A 26,887-nucleotide genomic window follows, 5' to 3' on the forward strand; every position below is an offset into this window, starting at 1 on the left:
AGCGCCCCCCCCCCTGGGCAAGCATTAGTTGACCCCCTGAACAATCAAAATTACCCACTATATCCTCCCCCCATTATGTACGGACATTTTATGGAAGAGCCCATTTCTAATTAAATTCATAATTTTCCTCTCTTAAATCTTTGACTGGGCTAAAAATCCAGTTGTATTCACTTACTAAAAGCAATAGTTTATCCATGATTAGTGCTTAGCTTTTCTATAAAGAGCACGAATTATAAAACTACGACCCTGGACTATACTTGGACATTCGAATTGTAGTAGATCGGAATGCCAGTGTTGTTCCTGTTCTTTAATTTCGAATTTTAAGTTCTACGGTGGAATCGCTTTATTCATTTTACTTTTGCATTGTATAGGAGGTATCATTAGAATCACCAGATGAAAACAAAATCCCAAACATCTCACCCGAATTACTTATGAAACCCATGAAAGGATTCCCACTGCTCAGTGAAACTAAAATTAACTCGTACATCACCAAAAACGAAAATTCAACACAACAAGCGAAAGCATTTCAAGCTCCAGTAGAGGAGCCAACCCAAGTACCGATGAGCTCTTACGATAAACCTACAACACATTTCATTAATCAACGTCGACTCGAAGTCATTAAAGACTGTATACAATACATTTATGACAACAAAATTTCGGAAGCAAGGAAGGTATGTAGAAAGTATTATTTAGACTACGTGATAGAAAATATCAGTCCATGCACATCGTTTTTCAAGTTTTCGTTTCTGAATGAATTACAATCCCATACAAAAAGATAGCGAGACATTATCTTGGTATCGGAACAAAAACTATTTGAACTCTTATTTCATTTGGTTATTTTTAAGACCGTGTTATAGTTCATACGCTACGGTTCCGTTACGCTCCGAAACGAAATGAACCATTTTATAGGTTAAATTCAAGTTTCACGTCACTTCTAACCAATAGGATGGCTTCATTTTGTTTCAAACGGAAACGGAACCGTTACGTGTGAACATGGTTTCAGAAAAGTTTAATATTTTATCAAATCTCTCTCCTTTTCAGGCAATACCATCAGTTAAACGCGCGTTAACAAGTAAAGGTGCCCAACTTGCGCTCTGCAATGAGCTTGAAATACGTGTCAGAAACGATAACTCACTCTTAGAACATGACCAATACAACTTGTTAGTTTATTTAATCAATTCAGCTTTACAAGACGATAATACTGTTAATAGTACGAATGTGGCAGCTCGTATCGTACCCTTAGTGGCTGCTTTCCACCGGAAATTAGGACCCAGTGTTATTCAATTCGCATACACATCAGTACAGGATCATTCGATATGGAGTAACTCGCAATTCTGGGAAGAGGCCTTTTATAATGAAGCTCAAAGACGCTTGATTGAACTCTACGCTAAAGACATCAAAAGTAACGAGCGATTGAATGAGTTGACAGAAGAGAGTTCAGAAAGGAGGGACACTTTAACGGTTGATAACGTAGACAATGGTAGTGTACACCAACCCAAAGACACGGAAGAGAAAATCCCTAGTGCGAAACCGTCACCCAGTTGCGTTAAGAGGTCTCTCTCTGAGAATGAATCTGTGAAATTATTAGCTGAAAGGACTACAGCAGCTTTAGGAAGAGTTGATTCATCACCGAGCCATCATCGAAGTAGTATGTTGATTTCACCGTCTTCCTCAATACCAAGATCCAGAGCTGGTACCACCAAGAGTAGTGGTTCCATACAATTGGGTGATGTACCACAGTCTGTTAAGAAGAACGCAATTAGAGATATGCCGAGTGCAATGAAACTTGCAGCTGACCTCGTAAGATTACAATTACCATTTTCGTCCATCTCATATAAACCAACTAACGGGAGTAAGAAAAGTTATTATGAGAAAACCTAAAATCTTCAGTTTACTTGGAGGTAAACCATTGAGTTTCAAGCCGAAGGCTAGAGGTCAATCTCTAACCTTTCTCAGGCAAGAAAAATTGAAGCCTTAAAATATGCGCCGTATTTTTGATGACGGATTGAATCTAGCAAATCCTTTGTTTTCGAGTGATATACCGGGTGACCCACGAAAAAGTTCGGACAGTTTTCGGCGTCTCGAGGCCGAACAAATGTCTCAAAGTGCTTGAAATTTTAATATGTAGAAAGTAGATATTCTAACTTAAAGTTTGAGCTATTAATTTTCTAATTTGACCCACAAGTTCCCTACTTATGAGCTTTTAAAGTCAAAATTCACTTTTCGGAAAGAGTGAAATTCCGTCAAAAAAGAGGTATCAAATATTGTTTTATTATCAATTAATCAAGCAAGGTCGTTAAATCGTTAGAAAAGAGCATGTTAGATATTTTTATTCAATTTTAAAACTTTTTTAAGATTCTTTACTTTCACAAAATTTATTAACAAGTTATTCGTTCAGAAAAGAACCACCACCATACACTTTCTAGCATACCACCATACACTTTCTAGCATATTCCAGGCAAACCCACACTCTCTGTTCTTTCATAAGACACGACATTTTCATAAAGAAGGCAAATTATGCCTATTTGCAAAATATTTTTGATAAAAATATCTACAATAAATTTATATAAATCTACTTCGTTGTTAATTTATTATTTTACAAACTTTAATTACCTACAACACTAATTAACGAGGTCGTAAAACATCAGCACACTCGAAAAACACAATGTTAAAGATAAAGAAAACATTTAAAATTTGATACCTCAGTTTTGACGTGTTTTTGCACTTTCCGATAATTAAATTTTAACTTTAAAAGCTCATAAATGAAGAACCGCTGAACCAAATTTAAAAAGTAATAGCTCAAAGTTTAAGTTAGAGCATCCTCCATCTTAAAAAAAAAAAGATTGACTTTATATTACCTTTATTTCAGACCCTAGACAACAAAAACCGTCCGAACTTTTTCGTGGGTCACCCGGTATTTTTCAAAATAAAGCGGTAAATTTTAGTTCCAATCTGTCATTTGTATAAAAACCAGGCGGGTCGCTCAAGGCCGCGCAACTTTGGTAGGATTTGTTGGCTTCAAATCCTACCAAGGAGATTGACCTCTAGCCTTCGGCTTGAAACTCAATGAGGTAAACCCATAACACTAACTCTTGTACCTGTTGTACTTGATTGATCGAACTTTTCCTATGTATGGAAATAAATGAGTCCAGATGAAAATTTGTTTCGACGGGGAAAGATCTATTTAATCTCTAAAAATCTGACCAGCCCCCGAACCCAGTTTTCTCTTCTCTAATTCGAACACGCGAGGGAAACACAAATTTGTTCGAGTTAAGGAACTTCCGAGTTATGGAGTAAGGCATTTAAGGCATTGTTAACACTATATAGGCACCATAAAACTTATTCGAATTAGAGAGCATTCGACTTTTAGAGGTTTGACTTAAAGAGATTCCATTATATTTCTTTAAAGGGACATAACAGTACTTGCGAAATTTGTAAACAAACTGTATGCAGCGGATACAAAATCAAAACAAATGTCACATGTCAAAATAAAAAATCAAACCGAATATGGCTAATTTTGATTGTTCAATTGCTTTACAAGTTTGTTTTGGACACGTGATTTTAATTGTTCTCTTTAATGACACGTGGTTTGCGCAATGTTTACATTTTACTACTTTAATGTCCCTTTAATTCAAACTAAACTCTTATCTCATCAAGTTAATTTCCCCACTCGCAGTTCGAATTCGCAATTAATTTACTTAACATAATTTCTTTTACTTTTTCAACAGATGGGTGAGTGGGACAAGAAAACTGAAGAAGAAAAAGGACAACTGATCTACGAAGAAGAGAGTATCATCTTCAGTCTAACGAAACTCTTCGTCCAACACATGATGTATTTGAGGGTACCTACCAACGCATGCGTAGAAATGAGGAAACGCCAACAACGAAGGAGAGAGTTGGAACGGAAAAGAAAAGAAGAAGCCGGCGGCGGAGGCGCAAATGGTATGAACTCTTGTTGGCTCCACGTCCCAGAATTCTTCTTTTGTTATTCTTCTTATTTGCACACGTATCTCTTAAGTCCTTACCTTTAGTAATGCTCAGGATATGCTATCCCTTCTTAAGACCACAAGAGAGATTGTTTTAAGACCCAATACTTATATGTGTATTATTCTTACTAAAATAAAGGAAACTATCGATACAATGAATGAGCCTTGTTTCACTCGTAAGCTTATGAACCAGTGCCCACAAAGACCATTAAGCAGCTACATAAAGCTACATTATTAAAAGCCGGTCTCCACTTGCGCGCCCTGCGAACGCACTTTCTCGAGCAAAGCTTCCACGCTATTGCGTATTGGTATAAAAAGAAAAATGAAGCAATTCCATTGGCGCAATCTGACGTAACGGTTGAAAAAAGTTGAAATGTATTCAACTTTTTTTTCGAGCGCGTGCTACATTTTTATGACGTAATCTTTTTTCCAAGCAAGAAGGATTGAAACAAAAAAGGTTCGATCGCAGCGCGCACAAGTGGAGTGGCCTTAATGCTTTTGAATAGCTGGTACATTTTTCAACATCTTTCAATGTATATTTAGAATTGCAAATCGATGACACGGCTTCCATAGCGAGAGCCGCACCAAGCATCATGGACAACCAATCTACGTATTTTGGTAACATCAATATTTATTTTTCAAGCATAGTAACCCAATCATCTTTGGCACCTCAAATTATTCGGAAAAATTCTGAAATTCAGCCGATCGGATCCACATGTTTAACTACTTTAGTAACTACATTGGTTGATATGTTTTTGACGTCTGTAATGTACGACGAGAATTTCTTTACAGAAATTAACCTTACTATACTTTTTGGCTCTTGAAAAGTATTTATTTGGTTTAGATCCTCTCTTATGTAGATGTATTATTCCAACCAATCATAATCGATAAAATCGATCAGCGATTTAAATCGATAGAAAATCGATATTGATCGTAACCTACGACCACCTGGATTACTGAAGGGAGTTTACTTCAGCACTTTCTTGCACTTTCTAATATATTTGCGATTTCCTTTCTCATTTTAGGAGGAAGTATGATGGAAAGCAGTAGCATCGGCAGTACTGCAGATATGCTGGATGGACGTATGGGTTTTGGTGAGAGTGTACAAGATTCTGCATCCAACTTCATCAGACGGTTCATTGAACGTGTGTGCTCCGAAGCTGGCGTCACCGAACAACATTTAAGGAATCTCACTGAAAACATTCCAAGTAAGTTTTAAATTGAAGCAGAGTAACGCCACCATGAGTCCTGCAAGCCAATTTTTTAAGAAAACTGAGGAAACTCTATAGAAAGTATTGGCTATCGAGATTTCTTGGCTGTCTAGAGCTCAGTCGTTGATTGATACAGATAAATGCAGTTGTGAATTTTACATAAAATACTCATTTATCAGTTTTAAAAAACCCTTATGGATGTCAGTAAGATCGGTTACCTTTTCATGACATTTTTTTCCAAGCAATTGACTTTCTCTAACTCGATCTTCAAAAGAATTGTCTTCGAATTGCTGATCAAGATAAGAATTTTAAAATTACGGTGACCATCGATTCTAAATTAGTTCGAGTCATCTAATAATTGAAACTGGAATAAAAACAGTGGTATACGACTTGTTTCACTGAAACCCAAACTGATGATTTTTCTTCTTGTTTTCAACAGTGCTGGTTGGTATGCATATTGAATCTTTAGAAGAAGTATATCGTGAAACGAAAGATACTCCTACTTACAAGGTATGTCAATGACATAGGACTGAAGTTTCAAACACATAGCCGAATCGTTGTTTGTCGACTTGATTGTTTGCGAGTTACAAAACAACTTTAATAAGTAGGAATTCCAATCATAGATATCATATTCTTATACACACTAGATAAGCTAACTGCTCACAGATTTCCCGTGGAGGTGCGTGTCCATTTTTGAAGTCGATTTTTGAACGTTCGAACCTGAAATTATTTAAATTGCGCTGTTGACGACTAGAATTGAAAACAAGATGGATGGTGGACTAGTTACAACTCTAAAACTGGACACGCTTCCTTTTATATGGGAAGCCCGATCCAGTCAAATGTCTAGAGTTCAGAAATTGATGCTCTTCAAGAAGGTTTTGTATTCAATATTCTGTACTTCATTTTATTCATTTTTCAGGCAAAGATCACAAAACCGAACTTGTTACCTGGCGAAAATTTCTGCCAAATCGAAGGAATGAGATGCTTCTTGATCGCGGATGGTCGTGAACTCGGCATTCGTGAAGAAAATAAAACTCGATTGTCGGTAAACGAGACTTTTGACGACGAACGAGAACTCAATATCGGTGCAATGAATGGTGGCCCATGTTTGTTACCGGCTGAGGGTGCATTGTTTCTCACTAATTACCGAGTCATATTTAAAGGAACTCCTCTTGACCAGTTTGGTAAGTTTTTTTAAGTCTACAATGAGCGATTCTTCGGTCTAAATTTGTATTTTTTGTTTGCAAAATTTGTCGTTGATTTGTTTTTAACAAACTTTTGTGAATATGATGATGCCACACTTGCAGTCAATATCGTTAGTCGTCAGTATATAAATTCGTCAGTGGTCAGTATGTTGATTAGTGATTCATGAACGCAAGATACAATAATCATGAACACGACAGGTGGTATTAGTTCACTTCGTTCGTATAGTAACCAAAGCTCCTCCACAGCAGTCATTATATTTTATTAATGTTTCTCGGTTATACGTCTTTAACGAAACAATGATTAACACTTTTCATGTTGTACTTCACATTTCTGTGAAGTAATAGAAGAACGAGAACTATGAATAAAATGATTATTTTGTAGATTAAACTCTAAATTTCCACCCTATTTTCAAGGTAGCCTGTCACCTCATTCTCGAATAATGCAATTTTTCAACAGTGTTCAAGAGGAAATTACTGGTGAATTGTAGATTTTTACGCGCGCAGCGCGTCTCCTTTGGTATAATGTGCGCGCGGTAGACTAAGTTCCTATATATCACTCAACCATTTTCAAAATTCAAGGTTCGTGTATGACTACATGACATCAATTTTCGTATCAATTTTTAAATCCTCAGATCGCAAGTGAAGGATCCTCAGTGCTTTATATTTTAAATAATAAGATTGCTCCAAAACGAAACCCCATCGTTTATTGATTTGTAAAAATATTTTCGGCTGACAGAGGGAAGGAAGGCTCCTTATTTTGCTCTATAAAGCCTGATTTTAGCTTATTTTTGGGTTTTTAGAATTAAAATTAGCCAATTAGCCCTCCTGCTACTAAGAACCTACTAAGAGTAAGATACAGTTTGTTTGTTGGTTCTTGGTTTTAACCATAGACATTACTGTGGTTTAATTGTGAAGACAAAGTTTCAAGGTAAAGAGTTTCATATTCAAGTTAAAATCTTCATACAGTATTACTCAACAACAACAGACAGGCCTGTCTGAGAAAAATCAAATCTAAAACAGTCGAAAAGATGACTTTCGGAGTAGGGAGTGTCAAAGGGAAAGGGAAAGGGGAAACGCAACAAAAATATTTTCAGTTGAACTTTTAATTTGGAGTTTTTCCATAAAATACACTAAAATCAAATCTGATGAACTAATAAATTTATAAAACTACTACTTGACATGATCCAAATATTTTCAGCTTTTGGTATTGTCCGTGTGAAGCCAAACAGTTTTTCATCACTGCATACAAAAAATTGAGATTCTTGAATGTTTGCCAATATGCGAGATTTCTGATATCATAATAAGGGAAATGTAACCGAATGTAATGTCTTGTATTTAAAAAACATATGACGAGCGATATTTATAAAAGTTCTCTCCCGATTCTCTCGTTTGCGACAAAGGTACGTGATTGACTTTTTAAGAATCTCAACAATCATTACGGCTTGACGATAATCAAGAAATTATTCACATTGTTTTACTGTTTCAAAAATGTTGTCTTTTTTAACCATTATTACAACCAACGCATACGTTTCAATCATGGAACTCCTTTCCTCTGCTTTTCTTTTCCATGGATATCGAAACAAAAACATAGAAAAAGACTCAGTGCTTTCAATCTGATTAATCCAATGATGAAGGGTGGTTTCTTCTCTATCGAAATAATACTGTACACCATCTGCATTTTCAATTATCAGTCTAGAAACTTTCAAATACATCTCTGAAAAATCTGCAACACCCCTCACTGCCAACTGCGAAACAAAGCTTCTGGGATCGAAAAATGCTTCTCTATTTTGTCAAAAGATGCAAACACTAAAATCGAATATTTTCGTTCGAATCTATAACGTTCGAATTAGATTTTCGAATAAAAACATTCGAAACTACAAGGCGGAAGTAAAAGGGCGCTATCAGTAAAGCATAAAAAGCTGATAATACGCAGCGAGAGGTTCGAAAAATTGACTCTTCGTTCGTGGGACTCTCTTTTGAATAAAAGCGACCTGAATGGGACTGAAATGTGTTTTTGCGGCATTTACCTGGGACTCGTGAAGGTGAAAAAAGGTACCCCCGCTCCCTGGGCTGGTGCAATATACTCAATTTTCGGGATTTTTTTTAATTTTTAGAATTTTGGTATTTTGGAATTTCTTTTTACATTCCCTTTGGCCAATGCGTTTTTCAGATATTTTAGGGCTGTTGTAAAATTTTCGGCTGGGGATAAAAAAACAGGTAAACGTAAATAAAAGTTTTTTCAACTAGGAAAAATGTCGTCGCCTTAATTCTTATAATTTTCGTCACTTTCCCCCGACATATGTACCCAGAAAAGGCACTCTAGATTTGTCTAACAGATTTCCCAGAAAATGAATATCCAATTAAAAAGCTGTTGTTTTCACCTTTCACTAGTGTTTCTCAAGACTCTCTACACTCTTAAATATTTGTGAGGTTAACTAGCAAATCGGCATCATCACGAAAACGGCCGAAAAATGTAACATGCTAGTGAGTTTCAACCAATAAAATAGCGTATTTTCACTAGCCTTAAATTTTTCGCCGATCGTCGTGATTATCTTGGATTACCTCAATATTAGTGAGGTTAAGTAAATCGGTAAAATCACGACGACGAACGAAAATTTAACATAACAGGCTAGTGAGTTTCAACCAATCAAATTTCGTATTTCCACTAGCCTATTACATTTTTCGTCCGTCGTCGTGATTATCTTGGTATACTTAACCTCGCTATTATTTGCAACGCAAACAGAGTGGAGGAACGTACTTAAGCGTTCTGGAGCGCGCGTAACCCCTTTTTCTAAACATTGATGCTTGCTGACTCAGTTTTAATACACGAGTTTCGAATTAGCACGCGAAAAAATATCAAGTAAACACAGCGAGAAACAAGCGTAAATGTTTTTGCGGTTATAGTGACCCATACAGTATGCCAAAATTGTTTGCTAAAGTTGCTTGTCGCACGGCCACTTTCTGTTCTTTTTACTTGTTTTTTTTCCGTGCAAATTACATGGGATCAAAGCAAAAGCTACGTAAAAATCTAATTCGAAATCCGTGTATTTAACCCCACATGTGAGTAACATCCACTTTCTTTGATCATTTAGCATCTGAGATGACAGTAACCAGGGCGTTCCCGATTGGTTCATTGATCAAAGAGAAGAAAGTCACCAAAGCCGTCAATATTCAAATGTCGCATCAAATACAAACGTGTGATATGTACCTTCAAATACGCTCATCCACTATGCAGGTTGGTTGGTCAAAGCGTTTTTTCTTTGGTTCAAACAATTTATTGGGCCATTCCGTTCTTTATCCATACAGGGGGTGGACGAATCTTTCCAGGGGGTAAAAAGTAATTCTAAAATTTCCAGTGGGTAAAGTTTTAGTTCCTCCACCGTCACTTTAAAGTATGAAAATAATTCTTTCCAAGGGTCTCTTTGCAAATTTTGCCATTTTCCATTGGGTAACCACATAATTCCAAGAAACCTTTCTTGAAAAGGTTCGTCCACCCTCCCGCCCCTGTATGGAAATTTAATGGAACAGCCCATTTTATCTTTACGATGTATATTTTGAATTCCTTGACACTTTTGATGTTCATTCATTTCTTACTAGACTGGAAGATATTGTTCTTCGGTACCACTCCAATGAGAAAATAGAGCTTGAGTTGGAGTAGTGTAAAAGCCAATTTTCATCTCGTTATTTTTTTAACAATCTGCTTTAAAATTTGATCAGTAGACAGTTTTAATTGTAATGTCTGTATTGTATTTTTATTTCAGCTCATGAAACTAGCTTTCGATGAAGAAGTCATTCCAGAGACTATCGAAAATTTCCGTATGTTGTTAAGGCGCTCAAGATGGCCCTTATCGGTCTACAACACATTCGCTTTCAACTACGAAGCACCGCCCGTTCTGCATCGCACTTATTCACAACGTCAGAGAGCATTACGGAGGACTCATAAATCTATCAACGCCCACTTGAAAAAGAAAGGGGTGGATAGTGTTAAAGGGCGTAGTGCTTCTGATGATTTAGAGGCGGAGGAGATGCAACAAGTCTTGTTTGAGCAGGAAAATCGTGGGGCGGACCGCCTCAAAGAATCGCCTATTTGTAAGGATTACGAACGCCTAGGGTTGTGTGAAATCACGAAGATCTCAGCTTCACCATGGCGTATCTCAATGGCTAATTTCCATTATAACGTGTGTCGGAGGTAAACCATTTCGTTTGTCAGGTTACTGCAACTTTTTTGGACTATTCTTAAATATGCTAGATTTTCTAAATAGTAGATAAAAATTTCTCCTGAATATTCACACAACGCCCTATTCGTGCTATTGGAATGTTTTACGCATCTTCATTTTAGGGCCATAATAATTTCTCTCCAAAATTTAGAATTCTATGATAATTTTGATAATTATGATAATTTCGCTCTTAGCTACCCTGCTGTTGTTGTTATTCCTTCAAAAGTTTCCGATGACAGCCTGATCAAAGTCGCTAAAAACCATCGCTTAAATCGTTTCCCAACGGCTGTGTGGCGTCACAAACGCACCAAAGGGACACTGTTAAGGTCTGGTGCCCTTAACCGAAGTGTGCTAACAGCAGTTTTACGTACTGGGCTTGGCGGGCGACAGACGATGGGAAATCACAGTGCTAACATTACGGATGACGAACAGTTTTTCACGGAAATCGGTAAGTTTTTTGCTTAATATGTTGTGCAGAAACAACAATTCGATTTTCAAGCTTTCGGAGCAAAATTTTGTTTGTTTCAATTCAGCCAAACATTTTAGTCATCTCGACTTTCTAAATGATCTACAGCGATTCGATTGTGTTTTAGCCCCACAAGCTTGTTGAAAATGATCGAGTATGCCACGCTTTGGGTTATTTTATTCCAGTGATTCGAATTACAGAAAACATTTTATACTGGTTTCTAGCTGAGTGGACCAATATTTTCGTTCGAATTATAGAAAGATTCTAATAATAGGTTCGAATTAGAGAGAGTTGGCTGTAGTAAAGTTTTACATGTCTATTTTGCAATGACTTCACAACTTTGAAAAACTCAAACTCTTTATCTCTTAGATTTTGAAGCTATAAAGTGAAAAGGTGTTCTTGAAGCAGAACGATATAAAATTGTATTTTAATTGTAACCTTCAGAGTTTGAATTGACGAGTCGTGAAGGGTGAATCACGAGTGAATTTGGAGTTTTCACGAATCAATTTTAGCTCTAATTTAGAGAAAAATCACGAATCAAAAGTATCATTCCACTGTTGTAGAAAGCATCAAAATAACTTTTCACAAATCGCTTTCGGAAAGTTAATTCAAACCCTGACTTTTTTACAGTTAACGCATCCCACCTATATCAACACAAAGGACAAACGCAAACAGTCAGTAGTGGTGCTGCACTCTCTCTCCAAGCGATGTCCGATGATTTCGCCTCCATGTTTGAAGGTTCGGACGCTTTCCAAAGGTCGGCTGCTGAAATTTCTGAGATTAAAAATTGGGAGCCAGCCAATCTGTACATTTTCACCAGAGGAACACCGAAGGTATGCTTTTACCTCTATTCTTTTTAATTTCCTCTTTTATGATCTATGATTTTACTGTTTAGTACACTCTTCTCGAAAAGCATAAAATAATTGCGAATCTCGTTCTCAAAGACTTGTTGCCTTGATACTTCGATACGTCGTCAGACATAATTTATGTTGAAAGCGTTTGCGATTTTGTATAAAACATATTACATAAATAAATGTCGTTTGAAGTAAATATTTCGTTTGAAAACCGGCAATGATGTTGATTTATCTCAAGAAGTGTATATTACCTCTGGTACAAGAAAAAGCCTTCCCTGAAAAAAGAAATAAGTCCCCAGTACTTATTTGCCAGTCCTAAGTAAAAAAGTATAAACGGTAATACAAATGTATTAGAATTACTACATTGACTATGTATTTTAAATAGACTACTTCATCTTTCACCCGTTCTTTTTCCTTAGGTGAACAAAATGGAATCTTCACAAAAGATCGTTGTGGTCAATGTAGATGTAAGTGAAGTGATCTTTGAATACGGGGGCCATACATGCGGCCCAAAATTAGGTCCATGACCCGTGCATTTTCGTGAAATTTTTTGACTATTTTTGACCAGATTTCTAAATTCTACACCCTTATAGTGCAATTTTTCTCATCTTTGCTGATTTCGACCCTTACAGTGCACTTTGTGAAGCTTGAAAATATGCCGTTAAAGGCCACACGTATGATAGATCATTTACCTTGAGTCCCCCGGGCTTTTAATTCATTCATTCATACTTGCACAGACTCTAAATATCGACTCTAAATATCGACTCTATCTATCACGTTCTCATCCAATCAATGCCAACTGTAATTTATTAAACCTCAGTTTTTTAAAGCCCCTTTTTATGGCATTCTTTCTAGTACTTTCGCAAAGTTATACTGATAAAATGTTTGAAGCTTTAAAATCAACGCCCTACCGATGACCTCAAAAGTAAATTATTCTCATGCTGAAGCATGTTCATCGAACCATTCTTCTCTTTTTATTTTCATAGATCCATGATGTGAATCAAGTGAAAGCTAGCTTCTCTAAACTTTCGAAAGTATGCTGTCCCAGCTCTATCAGTAATGAAAGTCATTTCTTGAGTTCCTTCGAAGAATCCAAATGGCTCAGCCAGGTATTATATAACTATGAAATTATCGGTGGTGAAATTTAGTTTGGCTAATTTTCATTTTGACAATACCTTACCTTTGGTGTGTATGCCTGGCCTGTCTGGGCTACAATATAATAATTCAGGAGAGCCCTGCCAAGCGCTTCCTTTGGTTGACCAAGCAGATAATGATAATTAAGTTAGTCTACGAACGCAGTCGTGGGCGATCCGAAGGCTTCTCTCTTTCGATAGCTACCCGAAGTTAGGGGAGGGCCAGATTGTCCCACTTACCCTTCGTCATCCTTCTCCTTAATCAAGCACCATTCTTTTTATAAAGTAACAAGTTTCTGGTGTGACCCGGCCGGGGATTGAATCCACAACCTTGCGCACCGTAGCCGAACGCTCGACCTTTGCACTGCCGTCGCTTATAATAGAAAATAATAATACCTTTGAAGTTTGCTAATTTTTCAAAATGACGCTGAAAACAAAAAAACCGCACTTTGTCTTTGTTGCCGCTTCCTGACCAATACATTTTACTGCTTTAATTAATTTTTCGTTACAGGTTTCATCAGTATTACAATTATCATGTGCGGTTGCTAATCTGATCGTCATACAAGGGTCGTCGTGTCTGGTATCACTCGGTGATGGCTCTGAAGTCACTTCTCAGGTTCGTTAAAAGTTTAAAATGGAATTTTGATTAGGAATTATTGGGGGTCAAACGATAAAAAACATAAAAAAGAGTGGAATATATTTATAGTCCTACCATTTGCATTTTGATAATCGTTGACAACTTTTAAGTCATCAAAACCTTTTCATTCCACTATCCAGAACAATGAAAATTGAGTCATCCAGATGATAGTGAAAACTATGCTATCCTCCTCTAATTCATTTGCTGTAAATAACCGCTGAGACCTGTAGATGGCTTCAAAACTTTTTACCTTTGCTTGCAATTTGCGAATCGAGAGAACGTGACCCTATAAATATTTTGTTTGCAACTTGCGAATTGAGTGACTTGCCTGGATCGCTTCGCAATATACTAGTAATATGCCTAATAAAACGACTTTAAATAAATATAGATGGACAGAAATTCTTTATTTCTTCATATATACTAGTAATATGCCTAATAAAACGACTCTTCTATAGATCTGACTTATGAAAATACACCATTATTAGAAGGTTGTTCGACTCGGGCTCTTCATCCTATTGTTGGACCTACCTTAAGGTAGTGTCCTATAAATTAACCCGTGTTCGTTAGTTAGTTCGTTCGTTAGTACGTTAGTTACCAACTTTTCTCGAGATTGGCTCATTCAATTTTTCTGATTTTTTGCACAAAGGTGCATTACTATAAACCCTCGAATGTGACGGAGCCCGATTTTCGAAAAAAAAATTTTTCCGGCCGGTAGAACCGGAAATGTCCCGAAAAAAGCGGTTTTTTGAGATTTTCTCGAGATTTTCTCATTAGTTTTTTGCGATTTTTTGCACATAGATGCACATTAGTACTGCCGAAAAGGTGTCGAAAACCGTTTGCCGAAAAAAATTTTTTTCCGGTCTGTAGAACCGGAAATGTGCCGGAAATCGTCGTTTTTTCACATTTCCGTTACATTTTTTCAACTTATTTAATTGTTTCTTTACAGAAAAATGTTCTTTATGATGATGCCCAAAACTTAGCATCGTTTGATTTCCAAAAAAATCATCCTTTGAATCCGGAACTCCTTAAAAATCGCCGGAACAGCCGAAAACCGAAATTTAAAATTATACATTACTTCCATTAAATTCTAATTATTCGTTTTATAAATAGGTAGGTCCATTAAAGTATTACTTGTTTTACTCTTTCATTAGGTCATTAGTTTGGTACAAATCTTATCAGATCCTTATTACCGAACCATTGCTGGTTTCAAAGTGTTGATCGAGAAAGATTGGTTGGCTTTCGGATACCGGTTCAGTTACCGTGGCAACCACACCCAACCACCACAACAAGCCATCGCACCTTTTTTCTTTCAGTTTCTTGATTGTGTACATCAGGTATTGATTCTAAACGTTTGTCCTATATTGTTAACCGCACTAAATACAGTTGCGAACCTCTATAACTCGAATGTCTCCTTAACTCGCACAAGTTTTATGACCCCCTCAGTTAACATATATCTTATAACCTTGCTCCATAACTCTATATTTCCTTAACACGAACAATCTGTGTTCCATGTGCGTGTTCGAGTCATGGAGACTCTACTCTACTGTATGCCACCATTCCATAACTTCCAATTTCAAATGTGCGTACACGCCAAAGTAAGGGCAAGTTGAAAAAACAGAACAGCACGGGTCTTGGTCGTTCACACCAACTGGTATAAGATTCAGAACCTTCAAATTTAATGAAACGAGTATCCTTCATTCCTCTCGTCTAAGAATTTTTATCGACCACATTTCAGATTATCGAACAATATCCACATGCATTCGAATTCAATAATTACTTCATCAAACTCATCGCTTACCATCAAACTTCCATGCGTTTCAACACCTTTTTCCTCGACTCCGAACACGAAAGATACCAGAATGGTTGGTTTCCCGATTCGGAAAAAGTGAACCCGATGACAGTGAAATCGGATACAAGCGTGAAGGGGAAGACAAACCTTGTACGAAATAAGAAGGAAGCAAACTTAAGGGCGGAACAGCTCGCGCAACAACAAGCTGAACAGAAGCAAAAGAAATCAAGTAGTGTCTCTTTGTGGGACTACTTAGATATCCAAGGCAACAAATATACCTTATTCCAGAGCTTCTTGTATCATCCAAATCTACACAAAGTAAGTATCGACATTTTTTATTGAAGATACGAATTCAGTCTTTGAGATCATCATTCATTCATAATATTCAAGCTTATTGGTCCTGTCCATTGTCTCCAACCGTTATTTTGATGATACTTTGGAATAATTTTAGGACAATAAGCTTGGCATATTTGTCGTTTTTAAGTAGCTTAAAACACTTCTTTGAATAGTAAAATGCGAGGTTTACAGGCTATATTATTTAGGGTACTGAGTTGATTCATCATTAACATCATAACAATCGGTCTGTTTGTGTGTTTATATATTTTCCAACCAATAAAATTTGATTTTATCGCCTTTGTCTTTCTCACAGGGCATTTTACAACCATTCTGTAATATCTCCAACTTGGAAGTATGGGATTACTTGACCGTGGAGAATTTGTTCACTGGACCCACTTACGACGTGGAAATGATGGCCGATTTTGAGATGGCCAATCCTGGCACTGAATCTTCAGCATCGGCAGATATTGATCGAGAGGATCTACAACGATGCGTCACTGGCTGCTATGGTGAGCGCATCTTTCTAGTAGACACTCATTCTGATGTAAAAGTATTCTTGTCCCAAATCTCTCAGCCTTTTGAACATGTAACCAAGACAGCGCACAACCACCGACGGGTGCATTTAAATATGAATTTAAGTAATGTTTAGACGATTATGTTGGTGTTTGTGTCCATGATTTTCTATAATGTAACTACATCTTCAGCCGCTTCTTTCAAAGATAAACTTAGAGACTTTCATTTTCATTATTTTTATGGTTTGATACTTTTAAATATCTTACAGGATCAACTCAAGAGTTCCCTCGAGATGAAGTGACTTACCTTTTGTCCGAATTGGTGCGTCTTCGGGACGAAATGGACCAGTCAAATCGTCAATGGACGGACACGTGGTCAGACCTTGATGTCAAAAGTGTTGTCAAAAGACAATCTAAAGCTGTATGTAAATTTCTTAACGTAGTTTAGCTGACTGGGTGACTAAGTATATTATGGTACTATCTTTCATAGATAGCTTATATGAAACAGTTTTTAAGTGTATGAACTTCTGAAAAATAATTTACTTTACTCGTCGTACGATCTTTTTTTCCTTTTAACCTACCATAGATGAAATGGTCTTCATATTGGGCTAAAGAACGCCGGTTAGCTTTACACAAGCGTGCCACCATTGATATCGTCATGAAGGTAATTATATCACTTTGCCTTTCAAGTTCACGATGACGTGTTGAAATTGTTGATCTAATTATTCATGAGTCTGATTCAAGATAGCCTGGTTAACCAAGCCAGTTTTTACAAGGCCAAGATACGGCTGACGGCAATATAGCGTTATCGGTGCTTTAATGATTTTTATAGTGTACGGAATTTTAAGTTTGCCTTAAAAAACTGACTAATATTCAGTCACAACTTACCATCAGATTTTATCAAGTGACTGAATCAATCTGGCTTAGATTTCTAGGCTAGATTCAAGAAAGCTGATAGCCAGAACCAATCAAAGTTATTTGACATCTTGGTAGCTGAGATATTCATCATACTCGATTCTAATAAACTATAACAAATTCTTATCCTTTTTAGGGTAAAATAACAGAACTGGGTCAAGTGCGTGCAGAATTTGGTTTCGAGTACCCACACACGTTCGTTCTAAAGAATTACCTTAAAGGATCAATATGTAATTACTGTCTGCAACAAATCCAAGGTCTCAATGCAGGTAAGCTGCCCATCCGAGCTGAGAAAAAACCGGCCCTAACGTTAGATGAACGTTGAAACAGCGTTTGGATAACATTTAATGTAGTATTGCGATTTTAGAGATTGAGAGGCTTAAATTGAACTATTTTTTATCAAAGGGAAGAAATCTTCGTGGAATTTAATTTCGTGGTTTTTCGACAAATCCGTGAAAATTTCTTTCCGCGAAAATTTCTTCCCTTAAGCTAGTCAACCTTTTATTGTAGCTGAAAGTCATAAGTCAAACAGGATTGTGTGAATGTGCTGATTTTCGTGACTTTTAGTGAAAACTTTGTGATTTTTCGGGAAATTTCGTCATCAGTTTTCATTTCAGGTTACCAGTGTTCTCAGTGCGGATACAACGTTCACACCAAATGTCAATCGATGGTTCCGGCAGAATGTCCCAAACATCCTAACCTCAGTGAACAACAAACCACTGAGCTGTCAAGAAGTGTCCATAGTTTACAAGGGGTAAGACGCTGTTCACACGATATAAAATAAAACTACATGAACGCTTACTATTCTTTTTGACAGTTTCTGCCCTAAACATGTCTATTTTCATGAATTAAGATTCGCCACATATCCAAAGATTGCATTCTTCGTAGATAATAAAGTTAGCTTAACTTTGTATTTTCAGTTGACTTTTTTTAATTCGAACTTTAAGGGACTAAGAATTTTCTTCGAATTACAGAAAGTATTTTATACTAATTTCTAGCTAAAGGGACTCTTATTTTTGTTCGTATTAAAGAAATATTCAAATAGTAGAGGTTCGAATTAGAGAGAGTTATTGGTATAATCCTTCCCTCTCCAATGAAATGAAAAATGTCTCTACTGACTGCATTATTCTCTTGTTTTACAGGGTGATTCAGGACGAAACCCGCGCAATTTCAAAGGAACGCTTTACAAACGTGGACATTTGTTGAAACAGTGGAAACCACGTTGGTTTGTGTTGGACGCAGAGAGAAACCACCTCACTTATTACGATTCAGAAGCTGACACTCAGTTACAAGGTTATATTGACCTCGGTGAATTGAGGACTTGCCGGTTGATGCAAGTTCCTCCTGGTGCTGCTAAAGTTGGAGACGCAAGATCTTACTTTGAGGTTTGTGGAATCTTTTGATTAGTTACTCTTAGGTTCCAAATAAACGCCTCCACCTGTTTGTTAATTTTTCGACAAATTACCAACCCCCCGGACCTTATTAGGACCCCCCATTTATTAATTTTTAAGAATATTTTCAGCTGTCAAAGAGAAGATCCAGATTTTGGCCTAAACAGCCTGGTTTTAGCCTATATTTACCTTATTTTTGGGTTTTTAGAAGTACAATTTCCACCCCCCCCCCCCCCCGTTTATTAAAATCTCGAAAATTTTCCAACCCCCCCCCCCTATTTATTTATTCGAACCCACCCCCAACCCCCCCCCCCCCCCCGGTTATTTGGAACCTAAGGTAAATGTTCGCTTGCCTTTCCCCCTGATTTTTGAAAGATATTAAGTAATTAAATTTCGTTCGCTACATATTATGTAGACAGGAGACCCGTCCTATATTTTTATAATCTGATGTATACAGGACAGGTATGACCTGTAATTTCTGCCTCAAAATATTTACAGTGGGAAATTCGAATTTAGCGCTGTGTTCACTTACTAAAATAAAAACCAAATTTCGGAAGTTGTGCGTTCTCTAAGAAAGTGTGACCAGTAAAATAATAACAAAACTTGATTGGCTATGTTTTCAACCGTTATTAGGATCGGGGAAATTCGAACTCTCAGCCCATACCATGCTATGCATTTCGCCATCAGTATATAGAATAAGAAATCATAGCATGGATCTCCAGGCTACATAATATGATGATTGTAGTGGTTTTTGAATTTAAGTTCTTTATTATTTTTCTTTCACTTTTTGTATTTCCGGTCTTCGGTGGAAAGCCCTTCTCCTTTTCTTTTGCCCGATACTTTCCATAAACACCGGGAACAATAGTAGATGAACCATTGACTTCTAAGTCCGAATTGCTACTTTCGAGTCTCCTGGATGGGAAATGAAGCCAGTTATTTCCCATTCAGAACAACGCCCGCGGGTGATTTTTACTCAAACACCGGATTTAAAATAAAATATATCGCTAGATTTAAAAAATGCAGTCCTCGAAAACAAGGAATCGCTAGATACAATCCGTCCTCGTGATTGCGGTGCGTTCTAGGCGCGTTCTGGATAGGAAATAAGTGGCTTTACTTTTCTTGCCTGGGAAAGGTTAGAGATTCTACTCTAGTCCTTCGGGCTTTAAAGTCAATGAGATGAACCGTATTCGTCACCTTTTTCTTCCAGCTTGAAACGACGAAACGAGTATATCAGCTGCTAGCACCCAACGGAGATACCGCCAAAGAATGGGTGGAACGCCTCAACGCCCTAAATGTATAAAAAAGATGAGAATTATTTTTTTAACTTATGATATAATTATTGCCTAGTTCTTAAAATTTATAGAATGTTTTTTCACACAACAACGCAGATTTCTACTTTTTAGGTCTTTACAAAAAATTTGCATTCTTGATTTTGACTTTACTTCCAAATATCTTGAAGATCCCTGACAACTTTTGATCTTCTGTTTACTATTATATTATAAAATTATCACTGAATTGTGGCAAGTTTGGGATGCCTATTCTCGAAGAAATCCTGCTTTCACAAGCGTCCACCAATTTTCTTGTGATTTTATATTGCCAATTTTGTGTATCGATTTTCTTTTTGTTTGTACATTTTCTTTCTACTTTGCATCACACTTTCTATAAAATCCGTCTGTACGTTTGACAAAATTTTCGATTTAAAATTCTTCCTTCTATTTATTTGATGATATTATTATTATTGATATTATTACAACGTAATAGTAGTAAATCTTTTAGTTTTTTTTTCACAATATTTTGAAATTTTTTGGGTCAATTTTCCCTGCAAAATTTCTTATTCAAGTTTGAACATTCAAAAATTTTGCTTGAATTTTTCTATAGGTCAGCTGTTAACTGATCTTTTCATAAGATAGTAGTTAGTGATACTAGTAGTATTATCATATTATCTAATGGAGTATTAGTTAGAATTTTAGAGAAATATTTTTTGCATACTCAAATGACTAAAAATACAAGGGGGAATTCTAGTCCTATATTTTGTGTACAATATTTTTTTTGCTGCTTGTAATAAAATTAATCATTAAAGTTTTGTGCTTTATTATAATTAATATCCTCAATAATTTTACTTTTTAGCAAAAAGAAAATATATCTTCCAATTTCACGAAATTTGTTTTTGGTTTTCATTCATTTGAAATTGATTGACATTCAAAATTAATAGTCCAATTTTAATAGATTGATTTCAACTGCCTTAATTACCTTAAAGAGGCCAGTCACAAAGTTTACAGCGATAAGAAATCTTTCTGATCAGCTTGAAGGAAGTTGTGACATGTGGCAAAGATTTTCACAAAAAGTGACAATAAGTTTTTCCCTCTTTTTGTCCTCTCCTTAAAGGTATGCCGTACTAACCGTAAAGGTAATACAAATACATGTCAGCCAGTGATGAAATAGGATCTTATCGGAGTTTTAAATTTTTCTAAAAAAGCGATGCATTGTGGGATTGTTTCGGGAGTATTACAATAGAAATCTCTTAGGAATCCCAAGATACATCGCTTTTTTAGAAAAATCAAAAACTCCGATAAGGTCTATTGCATTTGTGTAATAATCTAATGAAGAATCATTGACGTCATAGCATGATTGCATTAAGACCTGATTTTTATGATTTTTTTCATCGTTACTTTTTTAAATTCTTCTCATTAGACTGGCACGTGATAATATCGCACTTGTTGTATTCCCATTTGTACCGTTCTCTTACCCGTAATAATCCAAAAGTGTCCTCAAAAATCTAATGAAAGAATTTCCGCTAAAAATTCAAGTTAACTTAACGAGTATTTTGAGAACCGAGCCGACTGCGAGTTTCTGATATTCTGATGGTATTGGCGTATTGGCGTATTTTAGTTATAAAATATGGCTGACTTCCAGAGAAAAGCGTTCGTAGCATGTTTCTACAGCTGGTACCAGATAATACCATAGATTTATAAAGCCCAAAGGGGGCTAGATGGAGTGCTTTAAGCTCTTCCAAGCAAAAAAAAGTGAATATTGCAAAAAATATTGCTGTGCTATTGTTTTCGAAAACCCGTAGAGCTTCTGATTGGTCAAGCGCTGAAATTCTAATTAATGTCACGTGACTTAGGTAGGATTCCTACCTAACCTCGGCACACTTGTCAGCAAAAGCACGATATCTAATCTAGCCCTTCGGGCGGGCTTAAAAAATCTATGGATAATATCTGGAGTATGTATGATCAGATTTTTAGCGATTTTGACGTTTGATTGTTGAGGGAACTTTTGGATTGTAATAGGGTGAGTTCGGTACGCAGCAAAAAATTATTTTTGCCGGTGGCATAGGATGCCCGTTTAAAAAATACAGCGGAAATATCCTTACAAGGCTAGATTTAGACTAGAACTTACAAGCCGAGCGGAATGGATTTTTTTTTTTTTTTTTTGATTTTTTTTTGATTTTTTTTTCTTAAATTGTACTATCCACCATCCGCAGTGGGTTAAATATACAATGTATTTTTAACTAGTACTTTCGGTGATCACACGTAAAACTCCCTCCAATATTGTGAAATTGAAAATTTTTTTTATTTTAAACTGAAAATTTAAGATTGGAATAGAGACAAAGATGCAACGTGGCTAAAAAACCCGATAAATAGCAAATCTAAAAGTGGATCACCTACTTGTATATAATATGTTCATAATTCTGCAAAAAAGTCCTAATTTTTAAACATATTTTTTTTTGATTTTCAATATTTTCATCCCATATGTCCGCTACTACGTTTGTACACCCGTCGTCGTAATTAGCTAAATGTTCCGTAGTGAGTACATCGTTGCAAACCGGACATTTATTTGTAATTGTTGTTTTGCCTTTAAAATTTTCACCTATTTCTATCATATTCAATCTCGCATCCATTATCAATTTCGAGTCGGCTTTACTAAGTTTTGTCACGTACTCTTTCTTGTGCCAGTCTTTTAAGAATCGTACTTTTGTTTTTTCGCTTGATTTTACTCTTTCGTTTACATAGCAAGTTCTTCATTCTTCTGATTGTCGTTTGTTTCCATTTCGATTTTGAAATCTCCTTTACATCTATTTCGTCCATCTGGAAGTCTTTTAACACTTTTTTCACTTCTCCCCACCAGTTGTTTTCCTTTCCTGAGTTTATTTGCTCTTTCAGGATTCTTCTGGCAATTCGATCTTCGTCCGAATTCATCAGATCGTGATAGAGTGTTAGCTTTTTAACTTTTATTTGAATTTCAACTGTTGGGATTCCTACTTCACTCAGAAAACCTTCGTATCAGTGGCGTTGTGGGAAAATTTTTCTGGAGGGGCCAAAGTCAATTTTTGTTAAATGGCGCCCCCTTCAATTTTCCAAAGTGGTGCCCCCACCCAACAGTTTCTAAACTTTTAATAATTCATTTGCCTAAGCATAATGAGGAAGGAAATATGTAGTGGAGAAGAGTAGATATATCTTTGATGAATGGAAAAGCAGGCCCCACCATGGTTGGGGCCGACTAGAAAATTTTTAAAAATCGACTGCCAAGACACCCTGAATCACTAAATTAAAATAGACAAATTTGACACTTGCTAGAGTGAAAAGAAACTTAAAGAAACAATGTGAAATGCGAGCGAAGCGAGCGAAAAAATTGATGTTCTATGATTTCAATATTGTTGTTAGCAAATTGGTCTTGGGGCGCAGTTAGATTTTCATTTAATAATGCTATATTGTACACAAAAAAACTTATAAATTAGCTAGATTGCAAAGAAGTTACGAATTAAACTGTATTGCGAGCGAAGCGAGCGAAAAAAATTGCAAGTATTTTAAAATTATCTCAGTAAAGTTGGTCCTGGGCGCAATTTAAGGCGCATAAAGTATGATTTTTAAGATTGGGGCGTTTAAAAAAATCTCTTTTGGCGCCCCTTGCTCTTCGGCGCCCCTTCAAAAAAGCTCCGCTGGGGGGGCCATGGCCCCCCCGGCCCCCCCTGCCACAACGCCACTGCTTCGTATGGCGTACATCTCTGTATTTCGTAAATTTTAAACAGAGCATCCTTTTGTATTCTCTCCAGGTCTCCCATTTCTTGTTTTGTGGTATGTGTCCAAGTCTCCGTACTGTAAGTTATTACTGGCAGAAGCATGGACTTGATTAACTTTATCGCTACTGTGTTGTGTAATTTGGATGGAGCCTTAAGTTTTTGCGCGCGAAAATTTCACTGATCTCTTCTTACTACCTCGAAAAAAAAACACAACTATTACAGTAATCAACCAACTCTAGTACGTAGAGAGTAGAGATCAGTGAAAATTCAGTGTTCGAAACAAAATGGCGGCACAAACATGCTTATATTACTGTAATTTTTTAAGATAAGGTTTGTATTGGGCCCTTCCTACTCTTCCAGATAAAATTTGATATAGGATATTGATGACAAAAACTTTCAGATAAAAATAAAGACTTTCTCAACTTTGGGTTTAGTTGAGCTAGAATCTGTACAGCTGTATGTCTGTTCAAAAGGGAGGTCGTCAGTAGTCCGACACGTTGTCCGACGTTGGATTTAAGTTCCGACTTTGAGGTTGGGCGCCTAAACTCAACTTTTCTTAAATTTTGGGAAGCTTCATAATTCTGAACATGCAAAAAGGGACCCTTAAAGGCGGTGCACTCTTTTTGCTATAAATTATTTCTAAGCAAATTTGATTGGTCCTTTATTTCTAATTATGTCAAAATGCCAAAATGAACTTTTACTAATATTATCTCAGTAAAAAAACCCTTATTCAACATTCGACACTGTAAAATCTTTCGTTTTCGGACTAAAGTGACATCGGAAAAAAAGACTTCTAAATTCTAAATTTATTTTATAGATTCGGACTATTTTACTGTCGGACTAGAAAGTGTCGGACTAGTGACATGCACCCGTTCAAAAACTTTGGCAGTTGAGGTGCTGTTCGAGCGCTGTCATGAAAATAGGGTTAGTATTGACTATAGGGACAGTGATTATAGGGACACATTTATTTTTACAAATAAAAAGAAAGACATCATAACTCCAAATTTGAGTCTAAGGTATGAAATATCAACAAAAGCCAAGAAGAAAACGAATACCGGGTAGAGGCTGCTGATCCCGGGGCCTAGGCCAAAGGTAGCCCAACCCACCTGAGTTGTTTTATACCGTGAGAGGTCCTAAAGCCGACAGCCCAGCCTAAAGCCGATGGGGTCTTTCAAAGATACAAACTAAAATAAAAAACAAACCTTTCGCTGTGACGCAACGAAGATACCAAAGTGTCAACTAAACTGAGAGATTTGATACATTGAACCAATTGAACCAAATAACAATAATTGCTTCAGTTGCTTCTTATAACAAAACATATTTTTTTATTGCAATATGCACAACGTCATAAATGACAACAGTAGTAACAGCATCATAAAGAGTAACGAGATGTTTTGATTTTCTAAAGTACGCGAAAATATAAAAGAGGTCTGTGTACAAGCGTGCTCATTTTGAAACGTTACGTAATCAAGCCTGGTTTCTATTACTTTACACTGGCACTTGGCTTGATTGCGGGGCTAGGACTTTGTGTAAGGATACATATAGACGACGTATATTACATTATATTATATATTACATGATAAGAATACAAATAGACAACGTATATTACAATTATTATGTATTACATGACACCTTGCTCCTATTCTAGTAAAGATAATATATGTCGTCAAAAAGTACACTTATGAAGAGCTATCCGATTGCGGGCCTTCCGTAAATAAACATCCGGACTTATAGGTGGTAAAAAGGGCGTTGATAGTTGCCGCCTCATTGATTCGAAGTTTGTTATTCAAATTAGTGCTACCACATCCGCCCTTTTTTCAACTTCGCGCCATTTTTACAATTTAGTCTTTTTGTTTCTTAATGGAAACCAGTCCAAGTTGTTTCGTATTTTTCCCGCACAAGTCACTTTTATTACAAAACTGTTATCGTTTTAAACATGAGCAACTAATCCAGAATACCGTAAGTTGGTCTAATCTCGACATCCGTCTTCTAATTTCGACACCCTTCTTTAGAGATAGGAATAATATGAAAGTCGGAATCGGTGATTGAAAAAAGATTTATCCTCCCTTACCACTAAGCAAATAAAATAATTTCGACCTTTTCTTAATTTTTCAGCTCTAGAAAAGGGTGTCGAATTTAGAGGAGGGATGTCGACATTAGACCAAGTTACGGTAAAAGGTAATTATTTTTACAATTTCTCGCAATTTTTAATTACATTAATTGACATCTTGATGTTACAGCTTTCTTGTTAGATGTTTTGTTTTGAGAGTTCTAGCAATAGTTTATCGTTCAACTTGGAGAGGGAATGTTTGTAAACATAGAATTTTTTTTCATAACAGTTATTTGGGGGGTCGGAATTAGGCTGGGCTGTCGGCTTTAGGACCTCTCACGGTACTCAGAAGTGGCCGATCAAGCGGAACTTTTTGGCTTGCTGGCTATCAAAAATCAACCTGGATAAAGACCAAAGACCACATAGCTTTAACACACCAGGTTAGCCCTGGACTACTGAGGTATTACTTTATTTTTTTACTTCTTCTGTCCAACATCCAACGTTTCAATATCACATCTCAAGACAAGGGTCCTGTGGCTGGTCACACAGGCATTTTGCCAAATCCTGAGGAGCAGCTGCACATGACAGTGAATGGTTTCCCATGTGCAGCTGATCAGGTATCTTTATCCTGAATTATCTGTTATCTGTATTTGTCTTCCAACTAATTCTTTTCAACTATCCTGTTGGCTACGAAATTCTACTAAACCACTAAGCTAAGTACCTGCCCAGTCTCTGGTTTGGTGTTGTTTGTTTGCAGCCATGCCGACTCAGCAAAACTCTCAAAATACCACAAAAAATGCTGTACCAGTCGATCTCATCAACAATTGGAAGCAAGTACTTGCTGAACTAGCAGAAGAGGCCAGCAATGAAACAATTAGAAACTGCCTCAGACTCTACAATCCAGAAGAGCCAACTAAAGATAACATAAAAACCCTGAAATCATGCCGAAAGGATCCCATCATGGAAACATTGAATTTCCTGTCAAGAACAACCAACATAATGAACAAAGACGAAGCAATTGAAAAATTGTGTGTGGTCATACAGAGCTATTTTCCAGACATATGTCAAATATGCAACCAGTCATATAGAGTAAAAATGCATGACGATTCACTCTTAAAATGCGGCTCCTGTGGACAAGAAGTCCATGACCATGCCCTAAAATGCT

At 36.6% G+C, this 26,887-nt stretch overlaps 1 protein-coding gene across 1 annotated transcript in view; it reads left to right on the top strand.

Annotated features, from left to right (window-relative positions):
• LOC136799665 (myotubularin-related protein 13-like) overlaps window positions 1–20,048 on the top strand; it is a 29,326-nt gene extending 9,278 nt beyond the window's left edge. The window contains exons 12-34 of the mRNA XM_067056380.1: window positions 372–671; window positions 1,042–1,800; window positions 3,729–3,942; window positions 4,530–4,604; window positions 5,012–5,194; window positions 5,637–5,707; window positions 6,117–6,381; window positions 9,495–9,637; window positions 10,164–10,591; window positions 10,814–11,067; window positions 11,716–11,918; window positions 12,359–12,406; window positions 12,926–13,048; window positions 13,584–13,688; window positions 14,861–15,043; window positions 15,445–15,816; window positions 16,148–16,343; window positions 16,616–16,767; window positions 16,933–17,010; window positions 17,398–17,530; window positions 17,879–18,015; window positions 18,404–18,646; window positions 19,860–20,048. Of these exons, the coding sequence (XP_066912481.1) occupies window positions 372–671; window positions 1,042–1,800; window positions 3,729–3,942; window positions 4,530–4,604; window positions 5,012–5,194; window positions 5,637–5,707; window positions 6,117–6,381; window positions 9,495–9,637; window positions 10,164–10,591; window positions 10,814–11,067; window positions 11,716–11,918; window positions 12,359–12,406; window positions 12,926–13,048; window positions 13,584–13,688; window positions 14,861–15,043; window positions 15,445–15,816; window positions 16,148–16,343; window positions 16,616–16,767; window positions 16,933–17,010; window positions 17,398–17,530; window positions 17,879–18,015; window positions 18,404–18,646; window positions 19,860–19,952 (4,758 nt within the window). The 3' untranslated portion in view covers window positions 19,953–20,048. The remainder of the gene's footprint in view (window positions 1–371; window positions 672–1,041; window positions 1,801–3,728; window positions 3,943–4,529; window positions 4,605–5,011; window positions 5,195–5,636; window positions 5,708–6,116; window positions 6,382–9,494; window positions 9,638–10,163; window positions 10,592–10,813; window positions 11,068–11,715; window positions 11,919–12,358; window positions 12,407–12,925; window positions 13,049–13,583; window positions 13,689–14,860; window positions 15,044–15,444; window positions 15,817–16,147; window positions 16,344–16,615; window positions 16,768–16,932; window positions 17,011–17,397; window positions 17,531–17,878; window positions 18,016–18,403; window positions 18,647–19,859) is intronic.
• The last annotated feature ends 6,839 nt before the right edge of the window (window positions 20,049–26,887 follow it).

The sequence above is a fragment of the Clytia hemisphaerica genome, unplaced genomic scaffold, assembly GCF_902728285.1.
Source record: "Clytia hemisphaerica strain Z4C2 unplaced genomic scaffold, Clytia hemisphaerica genome assembly, whole genome shotgun sequence".
Taxonomy (NCBI): domain Eukaryota; kingdom Metazoa; phylum Cnidaria; class Hydrozoa; order Leptothecata; family Clytiidae; genus Clytia; species Clytia hemisphaerica.